This window comes from Rana temporaria, chromosome 5 (assembly GCF_905171775.1).
Source record: "Rana temporaria chromosome 5, aRanTem1.1, whole genome shotgun sequence".
In the NCBI taxonomy this organism is placed as follows: domain Eukaryota; kingdom Metazoa; phylum Chordata; class Amphibia; order Anura; family Ranidae; genus Rana; species Rana temporaria.
Genome location: NC_053493.1, coordinates 320,861,586 through 320,882,605, shown reverse-complemented (window position 1 = coordinate 320,882,605; position 21,020 = coordinate 320,861,586). Strand labels below are relative to the sequence as shown.

Sequence of the window (21,020 nt, the reverse complement as noted above, 5' to 3'; positions counted from 1 at the left end):
GCCGTGGGGGGAAGGGGGCGGGACGAGCCATACACTCGTCGGCTATGGACGCCGAGTGTATGATTCAGGAGAGCGCCCGCAAGGTAACCCCCTTCGGGAGAGAGCTTCGCAGAGGGGGTTAGCTATTGCGGGGAGGAGCCGCGAGACCTGTCGTGGGTCCCCAGAACAGCAGGATCGGGGCCACTCTGTGCAAAACGAACTGCACAGTGGAGGTAAGTATGACATGTTTGTTATTTAAAAAAAAAAAATGAACCTTTACAACCACTTTAAATGTTTGCTTTTGGATGTAATACCGCTTTAAACTGATCACGTCCACATTCGTATCTAAATGCATTGAAAGACCTATAAATTCCTTTCAAAATGTACTGTAAATCTTCCCTTTATCTAAAATACTATCTATACTATATACACTACCAATGTCAAATATCAAAGGCTATAATCATTTCCCTTTGCATTTAAACAGAAATAAATTCCTACTTATATCTGCAGTTGATTGGATTAGAAATAGTATTACATACACCGTCATGGGCAATGTACCTTAACATGCAGTTCATATGACTTGCAGCGTGAAGTGGAAATGAGTTTCAGCTGCATTTTCAAACGCAGATTAGTTTTTGTGATAGACATCAGTGAAAAGTACAAACCAATTTATGCCATAGGCATGTCCCTATGGATATGAGGGTAGATGACTTGACTCATGGACCATATCATTAACTTGCATTTACTGTCTTCAGTACAAAGATGTAAGAAGTTCTGAAACAAGCAATCATATGGATTCTTTTCTGGACACATTCCAGTATCAGGATACCGAGAAACAATCAATACAAAAAGTGCATAGATTATACAGCAATAATAATACACTCACTTTTTACTGGTTTTGTTAAACATCATTACATTTATCTATATATTTGTCTTTATAGAAGATGCCTTTCTTTTTCTTTCTCCATTATGTGCTTATAAGAGGCTTTAGTACTGAACAATTTACATATATCTCACAATGCATGAAGTTTAAAGAACACCCCATGTAAGGCACAAACTGCCCCAGCATTGCTTTTATAGTAAATATAATAAAAGGATATGATCTAATAGTCATAGACATGTTTATTTTTTACATTTAATGTGTCTTGAGCAGTGTCTTTGAATATAAGGGCAGAACCCATTAAAGCGGAGTTACAGACAATTTAAGGATTATTAAAAGTCAGCAGCTACAAAAAGTGTATCTGCTGACCTTTAATAAACAGACACTTACCTGCTCCGCGGTCCAGCGCTGCGGCCTCCTGGAGCGTCGCTCCTCTCCCCCCCTCTCCGCCGTCGCCTCCATTCATATTGTGGGCACCCGACCATGATAGCTTTTGGCTTCACGGCTGGACACGCACTGCACATGCGCGAGCGGCGCTGTGCTCCCTGAGTGGACAGGCGATCTCCTGGGACCTGTCAGGTGTCCCAGGAGATCGCCTAGGGGGGGGACGCCTAAGGCGAGAGGAGGAGTCGCCGAGGCGGTCCCTGGGCAAAAGGAGGAAGTGGGACAGGAAGTCCCACTCCTACCGAAGCCCCCACTCCCCCCCAAAAAAAATTACATGCCGAATGTGGCAAATAAGGGGGTGAGGAGTGCTTAAAGCGGAAGTTCCACTTTTGGGTGGAACTCCGCTTTAAGTATTAGGCCTCGTACACACGACTGAGAATCTCGTCGTAAAAGAAACGTTGTTTTCTTCAATGAGTTTCTTGACAGGCTTGTCGAGAATCTTGTCAAGCTTTCTTTGCATACACACTGTCAAGACAAAATCTCGTCGTTCTCAAACGCGGTGACGTACAACACATACAACGGCACTATAAAGGGAAAGTTCCATTCCACTGGCACCACCCTTGGGGCTGCTTTTGCTAATCTCATGTTACTGCGTGTTAAGTAAAAGTTTGGTGAGAGACGATTCACGCTTTTCAGTCTGTTGCAGCGTGACGAATGTGCTATCTCCATTACAAACGCTACTTTTACCGAAGGTGCGCTCCCGTCTCATACTTTATTCTGAGCATGCGCCGGTTTCTAAGCATACACACAAACGTGTTTCTTGTCGTAAACCAGCCCGACGAGAAATACGACGAGGCAATTGAGACTCCCGACGAGAAAAAAGAGAGCATGTTCTCTTTTTTTCTCGTCGAGATCCACGACAGTTTTCTCAACGAAAAACATACACACGACCGTTTTCCTCTGCAAAAATGCTCAGACAGCATTTTTCTTGATGGATTTTGTCGAGGAAAACAGTCGTGTGTACGAGGTCATAGACAAGTTTATATGCTAGTACAGTCTCAACCTCCACCCAGCTTTATGGGTCATTGTTTCATCAGCCAATGTCTGCATTAAGATAAAATCATGTTATTGTCTTTCATTCGTCAGTCTGAAAAACCAAAAAAAGTTAAGGGCGCACTGACCTAGTGAATTACCTCAATAAAATTAAATTTAAGATAAAAACAGCAATAAATATACTTACAGGGTAGTGATTCACTGCCCTAGCTCTGATGAAAGGGTTCCCCTTGAAATGCATCAGACATTTTGGACACCTCCTAGTCTTCCGGCAGTACCGATAGACTAGATTAGACCTTCATTGCCGGTTCACACAGGGGCAACCCGACTTCAGCGTGACTTAAAGTTGCCTCCATGACAGGCGACTTTGGCTGTGGCCAATCACAGAATAATCAGCTCTGTGGGAGGGATGGGTTTTGGCTGGGAAAACTATTTTCTTTTTCCAGTGAAGTTGCTTCAATATAGATGGAGATCTGACTTGGAGGCAAGTTCCATTGAAATCTATGGGTATAAGTTGCCTAGAAGTTGCCATGAAGTAGTACAGGAAACTTTTCTGAAGTCGGAGCAACTTCAGTAGTGTGCATTAAGACGGCTCTCATTCACTTCAATGGAATTTCTTATGTTCAGCAACTTGGGGCAACTTGAGGTCTGACAAGTCAGATCCCAAGTCGCTGTAGTGTGAACCGGCACTCCGACAGTCTATGTCACTTGTTATGATATACGTTTACACAATATACGTTTGTGAGTGCTGTATATTTATTGCTGATTTTATCTTGAATTAAATGTTATTAAGATAATGCGGTTGGTCGGTGCGTCCTTCTCTTTTTAGTGTTAGTTTTCAGTCTGAGGATACCCATTGTCCTGGGAGGGCAGCAAGACCATTGGTGCTACGAAGGAATTTTACAATGTGTACCTCTGGGTTAACCACTGCGAGCGCAGGAGAATGCTTGTTTCATTCGTCTGTGACATTGGAGTTGGTTTACTAACCGGAAATAGAATGTTCACTGTGCAAGGGAATTTGCCCCAGAGCTTAGTAAATGTGGTGACATTTCACATTGCAAAGAAGACCCAATCACATACTAGAAAAAAAAAAACATTTTTGCACATGATTGGATGATGGAATTCAGCAGAGCTTCATCTTATTTGCTAAGCTCTGAGGCAAATGATATTGCAAAGTGAACTGCCTATTTCCCTTTAGTAAATCAACCTCTAAGCCTGTAACACATTAGTACAACAAAAATGCTCCAGAACAAAAAGAAGATACCCAGTGGGGTCTTTACATCATTGTTTTGATTGTACCTTTGGTTTGGTTCAGCATTGTTATTGGTGGCCGCACTGGTCAACAGGACAGTGAGGGAGTTGGAAGGGTGTAGGCTAGCTCTCTACATTTCTAAGATAATTGCATTTGAAAGCCCCATGTAGTTACAGAAGACAGAGCCATGTGCAGGCACATTGCTAGGAGCCTACTTTTTAGTCCTGGTGTCTATTAATTAGGTAATTAAATTCACAATTTACTTAGATTAAATCACATGGCAACATATTTCAGCTAAAAAGTCATCCTCCTTGGAGTTTCTTAGCTTTGACTCTCCCTGTTTGGTACCCCATGTGGCTAATACTAGCTATTAAAGTGTTACTAAACACTTTACAAAACACTTTCAGTAGTATGAAACTTGTTAATCCCTCCACAGTGCCCACAGCTTATAAATCTTCATTTTACATAACAATACTGCCACTATACACCTATTGGATGATCTGTATACCACATTTTTTACACTTTGTCACTAGTTCGCAACTGCACCTATTTATTTCATTAGTACACTACTTCTATCATTCCACTCCAGCTTAAGTATTGGTTTTGCTCACTCAATGGGCCTTTTTATACACTTTCACTTCCAATTCCCATGATGTCTGGGATGACCAATCCCGCATCATCACAGACTCTCTGACCATATTTCCTAATTAACTATTTTATATTAATATACTAATTTCATATGTTTTCCTAGAGGTTTGGGATGATCAATCCCACATCACCATGGATTCTCTCGAGATTGTCCAACCACACTCCATTAGCACATTTTCTGTTTCCTGACGATATGCCTTATGTGCCGGCCTTAGCTCCCATGCAAGATGTTATTCTGATCCCACCGTCGGTGATGTTTCCACACCCAAGACCCATGGCTAGTTTTGTGAGTATGGGTGGATGTTATATTACTTCCCCTCAATTTACAATAATGTTACATCTTTGCACCCAGTCTGAACCACTGTTTATATCCCATAGATATTCTGGTCAAAATTGCTCCTGATGAGTGGTAACTGACCACAAAATGCGTCGAGCCACTGATGCCCTGCTAATGCGTCCTTTACTTATAGCAACATCAAGATTTGTGCAACAATATGTTTTATTGAATGTCTGACTAAACACCTATCTTGTATTATGTAATTTCAATATGTTAGCAACTTACATTGAACCATCATGTAGTACTGTGCTCCTGCATCTATGTGTGTGTATTTATATGTATTTACCATGTATGTATATATATATGCAATTAGTATCAGACTTACAGTGATGTGCGTTTTGGTTTTAGGTTTTATCCAATTTTACACGTAATAAACTTTTTACAGAAATGTATCTATTTCAATTGCATGCTTCATTTAAAGTCCCAACCCTTCAGTTACTTTTGTATAAGAATCAGGGATGGAGGTAACTTTGACTCCAATGTCATAGACCTCATTTAAAGTCCCACAATCCTTCCTTTTTTATTGATCTGTATACCATGGTCACATGATAGACAGCACAGTTTCTTCAGTGCTGAGAGTTCAGCAAGGAGGAGATTTTCACTACAGCCTGTATACACTCCCACATGTGTGATGTCAATATCATGTGACCTGGCTATCTCTAGTAAGTAAAGCCGCGTACACACGATCAGTTCATCCAATGAGAGCGGTCTGATGGACCGTTTTCATCGGTTAACCGATGAAGCTGACTGATGGTCCGTCGCGCCTACACACCATCGCGTAAAAAAAACGATTGTGTCAGAACGCGGTGACGTAAAACACAACGACGTGCTAAAAAAACGAAGTTCAATGCTTCCAAGCATGCGTCAACTTGATTCTGAGCATGCGTGGATGGTTGTGCCTACTAATGGTTTTGACCTATCGGTTAGGAATCCATCGGTTAAATTTAAAGCAAGTTGGCTTTTTTTTAACCAATGGTTAAATAACCTATGGGGCCCACACACGATCGGTTTTGACCGATGAAAACGGTCCATCAGACCGTTGTCCTCTGTTTAACCTATCATGTGTACGAGGCCTAACTGTTCTCTCCAGCATAAAAGACACAACTGAGCATGTGCAGGTCGGCTACTCTGCCTATGTTAGCTGGCTTTCCCCAGATAGACAGTGCAGGAAGAGGAAGATCTGTGCATACAGGATAAAACAGACTTTTTACACAATGCAGAGGATTAACCCCTTACGTTCCACAGTGAGTATAACAAGCATGCTATGCTGCATATACAGACAGATTTTACTGTTGTGGGTTTAGTAACACTTTAAATTGCCAATAAATTGAGTCACCATTTCAAATTTCCCTGCTATAATTTATAGAATGTCAAATGTAAATAAACATTACATTGTAATAAATATGTTCCTATTCATTTGTAAGCAGATCTGGAGAATCTTCCTTTTAATGTACATTTCATTCAGATCATTTTATAATCCAGTTGTATCCAGTTGTATACACACTAGGTAAACCTAATCATGTTGAATTTCAGTAATTTTTACACAATATTTTAAATTGACTTTTTCTTTTGCCCAAGCAGAGTAAAGAAGAGGTATTAACCTACCTCAGCAGGTTGGCTGCTGGGCGTGAAACAAAATACCTGGCACATGCAGGTATGGATAAGCATATGACTCAATTCTCTAATATGTGACAGCGCTTGTGTCTTGCAACTGGCCCAGTGCTGTTACTTGGGGGCAGGGAATGAGTTCATAGGCCTATGTAAGCTTTAGACACGTGCGGTTCATTTAGTTTCAAATTAATATACAGACAAATTTTCGTTATTCAGAGATCCGGATATATCCGAATACCCAAATTACAATATAAACAAGTTTTTCCGACTACTCCGAATAACGCAACGAAATTCGTCCTAATTTTGGAAATTCGGACTGCAATTCAAATCAAATTTTACTTCGAACTTCAGTCGAATTCTAACGGTACACATATTGCTGAAATCAAAGACTGCGGGCCAGATCCACGTAGCGGATCGTAATTTTCGGCAGGCGTAGCGTATCGTATTAATGTGCACTTGCCTCTAAAGTTACGGCGGCGTAGCGTAAATCTGCCGGTGTATGGGCGCGGAATTCAAATGTTAAAGATGTGGGCGTGTTTTATGTTAATTTTACTTGACCCGACGTAAATTACTTTTTTTCAACGTCCGTGGGGGTATCCCAGTGCGCATGCTCGAAATGAACCTGCAACAAGCCAATGCTTACGACGTGAACGTCATTCTACGCAAAGCCATATTCGCGAACGACTTACGCAAATGACGTACAATCTTCAAAATTCGACGCGGAACGACGTCCATACTTAACATTGAGTACGCCTCATATAGCAGGGGTAACTTTACGGCAAAAAAAGCCTTACGGAAACGACGTAAAAAAATACGCTGGCCGGACGTACGTTTGTGGATTCGTGTATCTAGCTAATTTGCATACTCAACGCAGAATTCGACGGAAGCGCCACCTAGCGGCCAGCGTAAATATGCACCTTAGATCCGACGGCAAACTAAGACGTACAAAACATACAAAACAAAAATACGCCGGAGCAAAATAGAAGTTAAGCGGCGTATCAATAGATGCGCCGTCGTAAACTTCTTTGTGGATCTGCCCCTGTGTGTGTTATTAGAGTACCATTTTGAAATAAAACTGTTTTAGTTAAGCCAAAGGTGATTTAAAGAGTAAGGCCTCATACACACGACCGTTTTCCTCGACAAAATCCATCAAGAAACTTGGTGGCAGAGCTTTTTTGCCAAGGAAAACTGTCGTGTGTATGTTTTTCGTCGAAGAAAACTGTCATGGATCTCGACGAGAAAAAAAGAGAACAAGTTCTATTTTTTCTCGTTGGGAGTCTCAATTTCCTCGTCGTGTTTCTCGTCGGGCTGGCTTACGACGAGAAACACGTTCGTGTGTATGCTTAGAAACCCGTGCATGATCAGAATAAAGTATGAGACGGGAGCGCACCTTCGGTAAAAGTAGCGTTCGTAATGGAGATAGCACATTCGTCACGCTGTAACAGACTGAAAAGCGCGAATCGTCTCTCACCAAACTTTTACTTAACACGCGGTAACACGAGATTAGCAAAAGCAGCCCCAAGGGTGGCGTCAGTTGAATCGAACGTCCCCTTTATAGTGCCGTTCTACGTGTTGTACGTCACCCCTTTTGAGAACGACGAGATTTTGTCTTGACAGTGTGTATGCAAAGAAAGCTTGACAAGATTCTCAACAAGCCTGACAAGGAACTCGTCGAGGAAAACGATGTTTCTTTTACGACAAGTTTCTCGTGTGTACGAGGCCTTAATTGTAATGTAATTTGATGAAGATTTTTCTTTCGTTTGCTCACTTTGCCAAAAAAAATCTCTTTTTCGATTTGAGCAATTCGAAATTTATCAATTAGAATGTTTTGAATTAAAAAAAATGTAAATTCGAAGAAAATTCGAAAAATTCAGAATGCGAATTCCAAATACGAAGCCCGAATACAAATTGAACGAATCAAGCAAACTTAACTAACCCAATAACTAGAATTATGAATAAAAACAAAACAATATTTTTTTTGTCATGCACATGTCTAGCAAGTTTCAACAAGTTAGTTGAAGCTTGGGCAAGGATTTCTATCCCTGGTACTGGAGGCTAAATGGACCAATGGGAGAGTAAGGACACATGAACAAATTCTGCTGAGAGGGGGAGTTTAAATCACCCTTTTACTATGTTCTGCATGGGCAAAGCAAATGGTCATCTATTGATGAATTAGGGAGGACATGATTAGACAGGCTGAAATGTTTAGTGTTCTTGTGACATGTGGGTATAATCTACAATTTTAATACAGTCTTTTTAATACACTAAACATATCAAAAAAATAAAAGATTTAATAACACAACTGTAAAGAAACAGTCGGGTTGATTTACTAAAACCGGAGATGGCAAAATCTGGTGAAGCAGTGCGTGGTAGCCAAGCCACTTCTAACTTCAGCTTGTTCAATTAAGCTGTGATTAAAAAAAAACATGGAAGTGGATTGGTTTCTATGTAGAGCTGCACCGGATTTTAGTAAATCAACCCCAGTAACTATAAATGTAATTTTTACTGAATTAAACAAACCTTCTATCTTCTAAAAGTTAAAGTGGATGAAAAACCCATTTTGCAGGCTTGTACCTACAGGTAAGCTTCTAATAAGGCTTACCTGTAGGTACTATGAATATCTCCTAAACCTTCGCGTTTAGGAGATATTTGCACTTCATGCAGCCGGTAATGTCACCAGTGCATGCAAACTGAATGGTCGGTATACCCGTGCCGTCCCTTCAGAGCTCCATGCCACGGTCCATGACTCCCATGCACATGCGTGGGAGTAACGTCCTTGCAGCGCGGGCAATCAGATGGCCAGGGGACACTGGGTAAAGATGGAAGCATCGGTCAGAGCTGACAGCGCAGTGGTGCAGGGCTTCGTTCTAAGGTAAGTATTTCACAATGTGCTAGTATGTGATGCAAACTAGCACATTATGCCTTTACTTTTGCAGGGTTTATAAAAAAAGACAAGAAAATTGGGCACGGTTTTCTTCCTTAAAGTATTGCTAAAACTAGTAGAAACTAACCTAAAGGAGAAGTATGGCCAGAGCTTTTTTAGCCATACTTCTGGGGATCACCGGAGTGCATATAGTTCTGCACTCCTGTGTCCCAGATTCTGTCTCAGATATAACGGAGCTGGTTATGGCTCTGCAGGGAATCCAACATTATTGCCGGGATCCATCCATATATCTGATCTGCAGCTGGCTCAGCCTCCCTCCAGTGAGCCCTGGAGGGGCAGAGCAGTGAGCCGGTGAAGACCGATCAAAGACAGTGATAGCTCAGTTCTCAGTGTAGGGCCAGTGGAGGACAGCAGTCCATCAGAGCGATGCTACAGACATCTGGGTGACTATATATAAGTGTTTTTTATTTTTATATTTCTGCACACAAAGAGTCCTCTAGCTTGCCCTTTTATTGGCTGTAATGCTAATCTTCCTGCTTCAATCCTTTTTATATCACTCACCTATAACAAGTAGGCCTATTAGGAATTCTGGCTTTACTCTGACTTCTCTTGCTTCATGAGATTTAGGACCAGTGTGAAAGCCAGGAAATTGTCATCTTCAGAAAAAGTTCAGTGACAGTAGCCTACATATCTCTCTAACCTTTGCATTATAAAGATTGTAAAGTCCTCACTTGACTAAAACCTTGCACATTCCTAAACTATTATGGACTCTTTGAAGTTTTGACCAAGCCTTACTTTGATCTGAATTCTAACCATTGTATTGACTTTTTTTTTATTTTCCAGTTTTTGTTGAAGTTTATAAAGTTTAAAGAAATACTTAACTGGTTCCTATTTAACGATTTGGGGCCATATTCACAGAAGAGTTACGATGGAGTATCTCAGGAAACTCCGTCGTATCTCTCTTTTTTGACCCGCGTATCTATGCGAGTGATTCCTAGAATCATTTTCGCATAGATACGCTTAAGATCCGACATGTGTAAGTCACTTACACTGTTGGATCTTAAATGTAATTCGCCGCCGGCCGCTAGGTGGCGTTTACGTTCAGGTCTCATTTGTTTATGCAAATGAGCCTGATACGCCGATTCCCGAACGAAATCGCGTTGCGTAACCGTCGCTTACGTCGTTTGCGTAAGCATAAGGTTACCCCTGCTATATGAGGGGTAACCTTACGCCAGTCCCACATATGCCATGTTAAGTATGGCGTCGGGTCCGCGTCGTCTTTTCACGTCGTTTTCCTAAGTCTTTCTTGAATACGACTTTACGTCAATGACGCACACGTCGGCGTCATTGACGTTTTCCGCCGAGAACTGGAGCATGCGCACTGGGCTATTTTTAGCCCGGCGCATGCGCAGTTCGATCGAAATGGGGGCACGCTTAATTTAAATATAAGCCGCCCCCTTTGAAATATGCGGGGATACGCCGGGCCTTTTACACTACGCCTCCGCAAACTACGGAACAAGTGCTTGAGGAATACGGCACTTGCTCCAGTAAGTTGCGGCGGCGTAGTGTAAATAGCTTACGCGAGGCCGCCGCAGATTATTGGAGAATCTGGCCCTAGGTCTTTTTTAGCATCTAGATGTTTTTTTTTTCTAGTTTGTAACACAAAATGGCTGTTTGAGGCTTTAAAAAAGACAATCAACTGGAAACAGATGGTGTTCTTACCAAATGCCTGTAAACAGCTGTTTTGGGGAAAAAGCCATATCACTGACACATTTCAGATGTTGTAGACACCAATCCTTTCACAATAATCCGGCTAGAGTGTAATGAATTTCCACTGTTCTTCTGTTGTACTCACGTCTTATGATCTCACCAGCCTTGTAAGCAATAACCTAATTTAGTGAAAACCAAGACCAAGTGTAACATACACAAAGATGCTCATTTATTGCCAGATTAAAGCCAGCCGTAGATGTTCGAACCATGTATTGGGGGGCTGATCGTACCCAAGTTGATCGATCTATCAACTTGGGTACAACCAGCATGTTGTGAGCAAACAAAAGAAAAATCTTCATCAAATAATTACAATGACTCTTTAACCACTTCAGCCCCGGACCATATTGCTGGTCAAAGACCAGGCCACTTTTTGCGAATTCAGCACTGCGTCGCTTTAACTGGCAATTGCGCGGTCCTGCGACGTGGCTCCTAAACAAAATTGGCTTCCTTTTTTCCCCATAAATAGAGCTTTCTTTTGGTGGTATTTGATCACCTCTGCGGTTTTTAGTTTTTGCGCTATAAACAAAAATAGAGCGACAATTTTGAAAAAAAATAATATTTTTTACTTTTTGCTGTAATAAATATCCCCCAAAAATATATAAAAAAAATATTTTTTCCTCAGTTTAGGCCAATACGTATTCTTCTACATATTTTTCGTAAAAAAAATCGCAATAAGCGTTTATTGATTGGTTTGCGCAAAAGTTATAGCTTTTACAAAATAGGGGATAGTTTTATGGCATTTTTATTAATATTTTTTTTTTACTAGTAATACATACATTGTACAGTATGAACAGACAATCAGGCATTTCTCCCTCTGACAGGACCGGGAGCTGTGTGTTTACACACACAGCTCCCGGTTCTCGCTCTGTAACGAGCGATCGCGGGTGCCGGGCGGTGTTCGCGCCCGCCGGGCACACGCGTCGACGTCAGGTGCGAGCGTGAGGCGTGCATGCGCGCCTCTGGCGGCGCACGCGCCCCTATTGGCTGCTCGGTGAGATGTATATATACGTGATCTCGCCCAGCAGAGCCGACCTGCCGCCGTAAAACTGCGGCGGCTGGTCGGCAAGCGGTTAAATCACCTTTGGCTTAACTAAAACAGCTTTATTTTGAAATGGTACTCTAATAACACACACAGTTTTTGATTTCAGCAATATGTGTACAGTTAGAATTCAACTGAAGTTCAATGTAAAATTTGATTTGAATTTCAGTCCGTTGCGTTATTCAGAGCAGTCGGTAAAACTTGTTTATATTGTAATTCGGGTTTTCAGATATATCCGGATCTCCGAATAACAAAAACTTGTCTGTATTTTAATTTGGAATTAAATGAAATGCACATGTCCAAAGCTTACATAGGCCTATGAACTTATTCCCTGCCCCCAAGTAACACCACTATGCCAGTTGCGAGACACAAGCACTGTCACACATTAGAGAATTGAGTCATATGCTTATCCATACCTGCATGTGCCAGGTATTTCGTTTCACGCCCAGCAGCCAACCTGCTGAAGTAGGTTAATACCTTTTCTTTGCTCTGCTCTGCTATACATTGTCTTTGCGCTAGCATTTACTGTATTTACCATCAGATGGGAAGTCTATCAGCCACAGCTAAGGAACCCCTAGCAACCTCTGAAGGAGTTTCAGAATGGCTGCATTAAACAATTTTTTTTATAAGATTCGTGCAGAAATAACAGATGAGAGATGATTACTAATTGGTTGCTACGGGTCACTGCACTATTCTCTTTGCCTTAGTGAATAAAAAGCTTCATATGTGCTGACAAGTGTCACTTATTTTTAAACATGCTGTCTATAAAAACAAGCTTGCAGAAAACGGATGCTTAACATAAAAAGAAATAAGCTAAAACAAACGTCATCTTACGGGACATAGACTATCATTTTACAATTCATCACAGTTGCAAGGTATTGATTTATGCCTCAGGCTAGAACATGGTTTACCAGTGATGGATTGGGTCTGAGATATGGCTCTGTATACTGTTTTCTTGACATGTGCAATAAAATAAAATACAAGAAACCTGACCTGACTGTATTGTGTATTAATGAGACCCAGCTTTAGGGCGCTATTCAAATTTTTTACCTTACAGGGACCATTTAGGGTATAGCCAACCAAAAGTGTCCCATTCTCAGATGCATGGGTATTCCTTAGCTCACCGTGCTAATTGTTTCTGCCAACTACTGTTGAATATGCTCCAGTAAACTGTGTCGGGAGGGGGTTAGCATTAGTTATTAGTTATGAATGTTTATCAGGCTGGCCAACCACTGAAGAGTGCTGCCCAGCATTTTTCACATCAATAAAAACCTCTTCTACCAGTGAACAGCTCATGGTTATTTGCACTTTGTCTTGTGATTGGTATAGTCAATGCCTGAATTGGAAGATCACCATGCCTCCATCAATCTCATTCCCTGCTCGTATGCTTGGTGTATTTTCTACCATGAGTTTACACAGGAGGTTTACCAATCCAAAATGTGTTGGGTTGGTATGCCTGTCAAATCACCTTAATAAGTTAGACTCTCTGTAATGACTGCCTATTTTATATTTTTTAACATATAATTTATATTTGAAACAATGATTTTTTTGAGTAACATTTTAATTATTATAAGCAAATGAAACACTTAACAACTCCAACAACATAAAATGGTGAAACGGACCACCCTCATTTGGACATGCTTAAAGCCTAATGCACACGATCAGACTATTGTACAAAAAATACCGCTTTTAAATCGATTGTACGATAATCTGATCATTAGTACACAGCTTTGTCCGAAATTATCCGAAGGGACAAACACAAAGATTTTTCTCGTATAATACCAGTAAGTTTTTTGTTTAATCCAAAAATACAATAAAAATACGTTACATCACTTCCGAATTTTTATTCTGTCATACAAGACTTTACCCTCTAGGTCTCATTGGTACAAAGTTAGGGGCACCAGTAAGCATATTAGGTGTCACAAGAGTGCCAGTGGAGTACAAAGTATAGGTGGGGGAACATCAGTCTATATTCATTGGGTGGGACATTCTACTGTGTACTCTAGTGAAGCTACACATGAATGAATGAATGAATGTATGTATGTATGTCTGATGAAAAGATCTATGGGAAAAGTCCCAGACTACCAATATACAAAAGATAATGCTTTCCAAATGTGTGAACATATTTTTATGACAAAAGATCAGTCAAAAAACAGTATCGATTTTCTTGCAAAAAAAGTCTTTAAAAAAACCCACAAGCAGAAGTGCTAGATCACGTGTCAAACACAATGCCTGTGGACTGAATCCGGCCCTCCAGGCGATCTCATGTTGCCCTCACCACACAGGGAGAGGGGTGGAAGTGAGATGTGAACAGCCTGTAAAAGAGAGCTGATTCCTGCACACTATGCATAGCAAACCCTTGATCCCTGCTCTCTGTGCATAGCGCACTCCTGAACCCTGCTCACTGTGCGTAGTGTACCCTTGATCCCTGCTCTCTGTGTGTATCGCACCCATGACCCCTGCTCTCTGTGCATAATGCACCCCTGACCCCGGTTCTATGTGCGTAGCGCACCCCTGATCTCTGCTCTCTGTGTGTAGCGCACCCCTGAACTCTGCTCTCTGTACGTAGCGCACCCTTGAACACTGATCTCTGTATGTAGTGCAACCCTAAACCCTGCTCTCTGTATGTAATGCACCCCTGAACGCTGTTCTCTGTGCATAGCATACCTCTGAACCCTGCTCTCTGTATATAGCGCACCCCTGAACCCTGATATCTGTATGTAGCGCACCCCCAGTGTTGCCAACCGCCCATAGATTTACGGGCAGCCCGTAAAAACAAGGCACTTTTCTCGTGCCTGTAAATGTCCGTAGTAAGGGAAAAGTGCCAGTAAAAATGGCGGCGATCAGCTCAGATCCGAACTGTGCATGTAAAAATCCCAGTGAAAATCTGATTCTGAGCCGCAGAGTCTGACTTATGCTGCCTCTGCTCAGCCCACCTGACCCGCCGTGCAGCACCGCAGCCAATGATGGGAGCCTATTTTCCCACCAAAACCACCGCCAGCCTATAAAGGCAGGAGCCGAGCGGGTGGACGGAGGAGCCTAGTGTGGAGTGGAAGCAGCAGACGTGGGGTGTGTGGCCAGCCTGGCCAGTCGGGACTCTCGGGAGACGCAGCAGACTGTGAAGTGACACTGGACTTGACCACACACAGCACACAGTGACCTCAGTCACCCACTGGAGCGAGCGATAGACCCCTGCCCTGACTGATGAGCCTGCCCTGCTGCTGCCCGGTGTGTCTGTCTGGTCAGTGCCGGTGAGTGTACAGTAGCATTTCAAAGCCAGCCAGCCAAGCTAAAAAGGATGGGTCGTGCCGGGACGAGACTCGGGAGGTACAGTAATATGAAGGGGAACAGTTGAGGAAACTACTATGTCCGTAGCCTCTGATCATCTCCTGCCCGCAGTCTCTGACCATATCATGCCTGCAGCCTCTGACCATCTGCCTCTGACCATCTCTTGTCCGCATTCTTTGACCATCTGCCTCTGACCATCTCCTGTCTGCAGCATCTGACCATCTCCAGTCTGCAGCCTCTGACCATCTCCTGTCTGCAGCCTCTGACCATCTCCTGTCTGCAAGCCTCTGACCATCTCCTGTCTGCAGCCTCTGACCATCTCCTGCTCGCAGCCTCTGACCATCTCCTGCTCGCAGCCTCTGACCATCTCCTGCCTGCAGCCTCTGACCATCTCCTGCCTGCAGCCTCTGACCATCTCCTGCCTGCAGCCTCTGACCATCTCCTGCCTGCAGCCTTTGACCATCTCCTGCCCGAAACCTCTGACCATTTGCCTCTGGCCATCTCCTGTCTGCAGCCTCTGACCATCTCCTGCCTGCAGCCTCTGACCATCTCCTGCCCGCAGCCTCTGACCATTTGCCTCTGACCATCTCCTGTCTGCAGCCTCTGACCATCTCCTGTCTGCGGCCTCTGACCATCTGCCTCTGACCATCTCCTGTCTGCAGCCTCTGATAATCTGGCTCTGACCATCTCCTGTCTGCAGCCTCTGACCATCTGCCTCTGACCATCTCCTGTCCGCAGCCTCTGACCATCTCCTACATCAAGTCTGCAGTCTTTGAGGGGAAGTCGGGAGAGGAGTCATGAGTGGGAGCACCGCCAGAATCATGGGGGTCACAGGAGAAGTCAGATGTGTGGACTGTGGAGAGGAGACTATAGAAAAACCAGAGCCGCCATTCTGGAGCCGTCTGACTGAGCCCTGCACGATGCACCTGAGAGGAGGTCAATGACAGCACCGGCAGGCCAGTCTGGGCTCTGTAAGGGGGAGTGAATACAATAATGTAAGGGACACCGATGTAAAGGTCCCCCCTATATTAGTAACCCCCCTTACCTTAGTGTATTCACTCTGCGGAAGGTGGTCTCTGGTCACCAGAGTGCCCCCCACATCAGAGTTCCTGGCATTCCCCTTTAAATTAGAGTCTACAGTGAAAGGGTAATGCTGCAGACCCTGATGTAAGTTGGAACTCTGATGTAAAGGGAATGCAGTGGACTCTGATATAAGGTGGTCTCTGGTCACCAGAGCCTCCTGTTACATCAGAGTTCCCCCTTAGATCATGATCTGCAGCGTTCCCCTTTACATAAGAGTTCCCTTTTACTATAAGGGGGATCCCTGCAGACTCTGATGTAAGAAGTGAGGAACCCAGTGCTGGCTGGGTTATAGTAACCTAACCTTCATGTCAATGGAGAAATATGTTTTTTGACTTTTCTTTAACTTAAACACATAGCCAATAGCACTAACTATGTGTTTAGTTCAGATATTTATAATTGCACTGCTTAGCACTAAAAACTGTAATTGTAGGTACTTTTTTTGCAGTGGCAGTAAAAAAAGCGTCTCTGCCAGTATGGCCACATTCACACCTGAGCATAGTGTTTTCAAGCATAAAGTCGCACAATTTTACTGCGATTTTTGCTTCAAGCTACAAAATGCTCAGTTGTGAATGAAGTCTAATTTTCATGATTTTTGCCAGTAAAAAATTGATGTTGTTTGTAGATTCTTGCAACCTGCCAGTAAATTTCACTTCAGGGGGTTGGCAACACTGCGCATCCCTGAACACTGAGCATCCCTGAACACTGTTATCTGTACGTAGCACACCCCTGAACTCTGCACAAAATGCACTGTATTTATTGCCCCTTTAAGATCCTCCCACTGTTTGACCACACCCATCATTTGATGCTGTTCGGTGGGAGGCGTGGTTGAGTTCCTGTACCTATTCACTGAAAACTGAGACTATAGACTGAGAATATAAATTTATATTGTCTTACAGATGCAATACGCTATTTGAGGGCAGCCGTATTGCTGACGTGGCCGACAGTGAAATTAAGTTTGACACGCCTGTGCCAAATAATGGTGATTGCTACCAGATATAGTAAATGTGTTCTGTATATCTATTTTTTATTATCTTTAGATGGATAAGCAGAAATGTAAAAAGAATTGCTGTTCAAAGTAAAATTACCAAAAACTATCAGTTCTACAGATTGATTTTTCTGGAGATCTTTAGTATGAGAACTCTTTTTGAAACCGGCCATACGTTACCATCTACACATGGGCTTCCTGGCGGGCTTCTCCTGTTAAAAGAATCTTGCAATGAGAAAAGTATAGTAGCTGTGGTTGCAGAAATGTTATGCTGCGTACACACAATCAGTCCATCCGATGAGAACGGACCGATGGACCGTTTTCATCGGTTAACCGATGAAGCTGACTGTTAAAAAACTGATCGTGTCAGAACGCGGTGACGTAAAACACAATGACGTGCTGAAAAAAATAAAGTTCAATGCTTCCAAGCATGCGTCGACTTGATTCTGAGCATGCATGGATCGGTTTTGACCAATGAAAAGGGTCAATCAGACCATTCTCATCGGTTTAACTGATTGTGTGTACGCGGCATTAGTTGCCTGTATTATATGATGATCTCTTAATTTCTTTAAATCAGTGGCCTAAACAAGAATGCAGGTAAAAACTCTAATTTTATGCTGACTTTCCTGCTTTGTGTGCAGGTTCGAGATCAGACTCACAAAGCATTGAAGCCAGTGGCTCAGCATAGCAGCCAAGCAAAAATTATATTCATAAGGAGGTCAACAATGGCAACCCCTATATTTCTCTGATTGCAGGTTTGCTTTAAAGCTGAACTCTACTTTCATTACCTAGGTTATTTTTGGTTTAACAATTATTGGCTATACATTGTAACCCCCCCCCCCCCCCCCAATATACTCTTCCCCCAAGATGCATTAACAGCAATGTCTGCAGAAATCTGAGGCTATTCACAGACATCATGATCATCATCTGACCCAGAAAAAACAAACCCAATTAATGAATAGTTACCTAAAGTCTATAACTACATTTAATTAGGTAATTTTGTGTTTTAAGTTAGAATCTGTTAGCAGACTAGTGTCTAAAAACTATCAAAAAATCTGAAGGCTATTACCGATTGTTAATAATCAACAACAATACATGTGACTGACACAGGGTAGAAGGAACTGAGATCACAAAATTGAGCTAAAAATAAATAAACGTGTGTATACCATTTAGTGAATGAATTCATAATTTCAAACTTATGACAGCCCTGCATTAGAGAGTCTTGATGCTTGTGTTAAATTATTTTTACAGCAATCTGAGAAACCAACTTAAAAACCAAAACAGGAAATATTTTGCGGAATCATTAAGAACAGACAAACCACAACCAATAATGGTTCACAAACTGACATACAGTAACTATGTGAATTTATTACGTAATTTAAATGTAATTTTACAAATGTAATTTTAACAATTAGAGCAAACTGCAGCCTCGGGTCAAACAACAGAAAATTTAAAACAGTAATCAATATCAATAATAAGTAATAATAAGTAATAAGTAATCAATCAAAATCACATCAATAGAGAACTTCAGTAATATTAAAGAAAATTATCAGAATTTTTAGACATACAATTTGTGGATATGTTTGTGGATATGTTCTGAATAGTTAAATCAGTAAAGTTTAACCATACATTTCTAATGCAAGGACCCACTTGATGGAGGATAAATTGGGTTGTATTGGTGGGCATAGTGATTTCAAAATTTACAGAACGAATGGATCAAATCTAAAGAAAATCTAACCAGTATTTGCTAATTTAATGATCGATCACATAAGTGTAGTGGAAAAAAGTACTATAAGCTTTTAATTAAATACACTCCACCACCTTTAATATATCTTAAGGTTTATAGGAGATCAAGAAACAAGCAAATGATTAAAATAAATAAATATATAAATACATAAAAATACATACACAAATAAATACATAAAAAAATACACAGCAAATCTAACAGCTTGAATAAAGATAAAAAAATCTAGCCAGTGTCTGCCCTTTTTATAATGAATCACGTAAGTGTAGTAGAAAAAAGTACTATAAGCGATCAGCTAAATACATTTTCCTCACTTAATATATCCTAAGTAAAGTTCAAAGGAGATCAAGAAACATGCAACTGATTAAAATAAATACATAGTAATATTATAAATAATTATTAAAATAGTAATAAAAAATTAACAGGTGAACAAATTAATATCTGCAATAGAATAAAATCCAATATCTTACTAATACAACATCATATAATTTATATTATTAAATTATAACTAAAAAGTATTTGTAATATCAATTTAAAAACTACTCCAATCATTTATGTAGCCATAAAATCACCAGTTAAAAAAAAAATAATTACAGAAAAACCATAATAAACAAGCATATGACTAAATGAGGAACTTGGAACTGGCCGTGTTTTACCTTATAAAACTGGAGGGCATCCTTGCTGTTTTCTTCTTCATTTTCAGGTTTCTGATTTTTGGCCACGCGAAAACTGCCTGCATATCTCCGTGCTCGAAGTGGAGACAGGAACTGCCTCCACATTGGAAATCCACGGCCTGGTAAGGACTAGGCCCGTCTTTGTTAACGAAAGAAAAAAAAATTGATGATGGAATATATGGTAGGACAGTGCAGCCAGAATGTTGAAGATGAGATTAAACATCGACAATCGGCATTGTGGTTAATCTTCTACTAATGCATTGTTGGCAAAAAAGATGCTCACATTTTGCCAGCTCTTTTGTTTCTGTGTTTACAGACATGATGAAGGCATAAGGGATTATCTTTCTCTCTATGTACCGGTGCCTTACTTACTCTGGGAGCATTAGTAAAGTGTTCCGGCTTACAGATTAAAGCTATTACATTGAATGCCTTGGTCTAGTGAGGTTGGCAACAAAGGAAAGTTCAGGTCCAGTAAGAATGAACATAAAAGGCAATATAGACAATGCATACAACAAACTGGCACACTTTACACTCACATCTTTAAAAATTCAACTGATACTAAACAGAAAAGGTATACTGAGATTTTAAGAAATACTGTTTAGCTATGGTGTGATTCTGCTCAGACAGATGGTCCATTCTACAATATAATCCTTTCTGCTTCAATGAAAATAACATTTTAGCTGAATTAGTACAGGGTTAGCCTGCAAACTTCTAATTAACATGAGACAAGAACGGCTCTGAATGCTATCTCCTCTGTGAGCTAGATTTGAAATGACAGCTCACACTATGCTGTTGATCACAATTTTATTCTTTGCCTTAAATGTGGCATTTTGTCTGTAAAATATTATTTTAGAATACAAAACTACACAGAACATTTTACAAATGGATATTTTGACAGCTTTCAATAAAGCAAAGGAACGCAGCAGAAAGCTTTTTTTGACTGTTTATTATGGAAAAGTCATAAAAAAAACCACAGGATGTAATTTATACGCAAAATTATTATTAATATATTCAAAGGAACTTGTTTAATATATACTGAATAATATTATGCCAATATATTATCAGCATAATACTCTATATAATGGTCACTCTGAGATCAGATGTATACTGAAATCCCAAAACATACTTAAAGTATTACTAAAGGCAATTTTTTTTTTAGTATTGGATAGAGAGGAGAGGAATTAGAACACCTGTCCGTTTTTATTACTGTCTGTGCTCCCATTAGGAAGAGTCACCACCCCTATTTGTCCTATTTACCATAATCACAGAGAAAGAAAGTGAAAAATCACAAATTTTGAGTTGTATCCAGCACAGGAATAGAGGGAAAATTTTCCAATGGTTACGCTAGTTCTTGTGACCCTGGTGACATCCCGGGATTCCCTCATTTGGAAAGAATTTCCTCTCACTTC

General features: G+C 41.1%; 1 protein-coding gene across 1 annotated transcript in view; it reads right to left on the bottom strand.

Annotated features, from left to right (window-relative positions):
- Window positions 1-20,157, bottom strand: part of RGS20 (regulator of G protein signaling 20) — a 255,623-nt gene extending 235,466 nt beyond the window's left edge. Inside the window, exon 1 of the mRNA XM_040354201.1 lies at window positions 19,594-20,157. Coding sequence (XP_040210135.1) covers window positions 19,594-19,716 — 123 coding nt within the window. The 5' untranslated portion in view covers window positions 19,717-20,157. The remainder of the gene's footprint in view (window positions 1-19,593) is intronic.
- Between the last annotated feature and the right edge of the window lie 863 nt (window positions 20,158-21,020).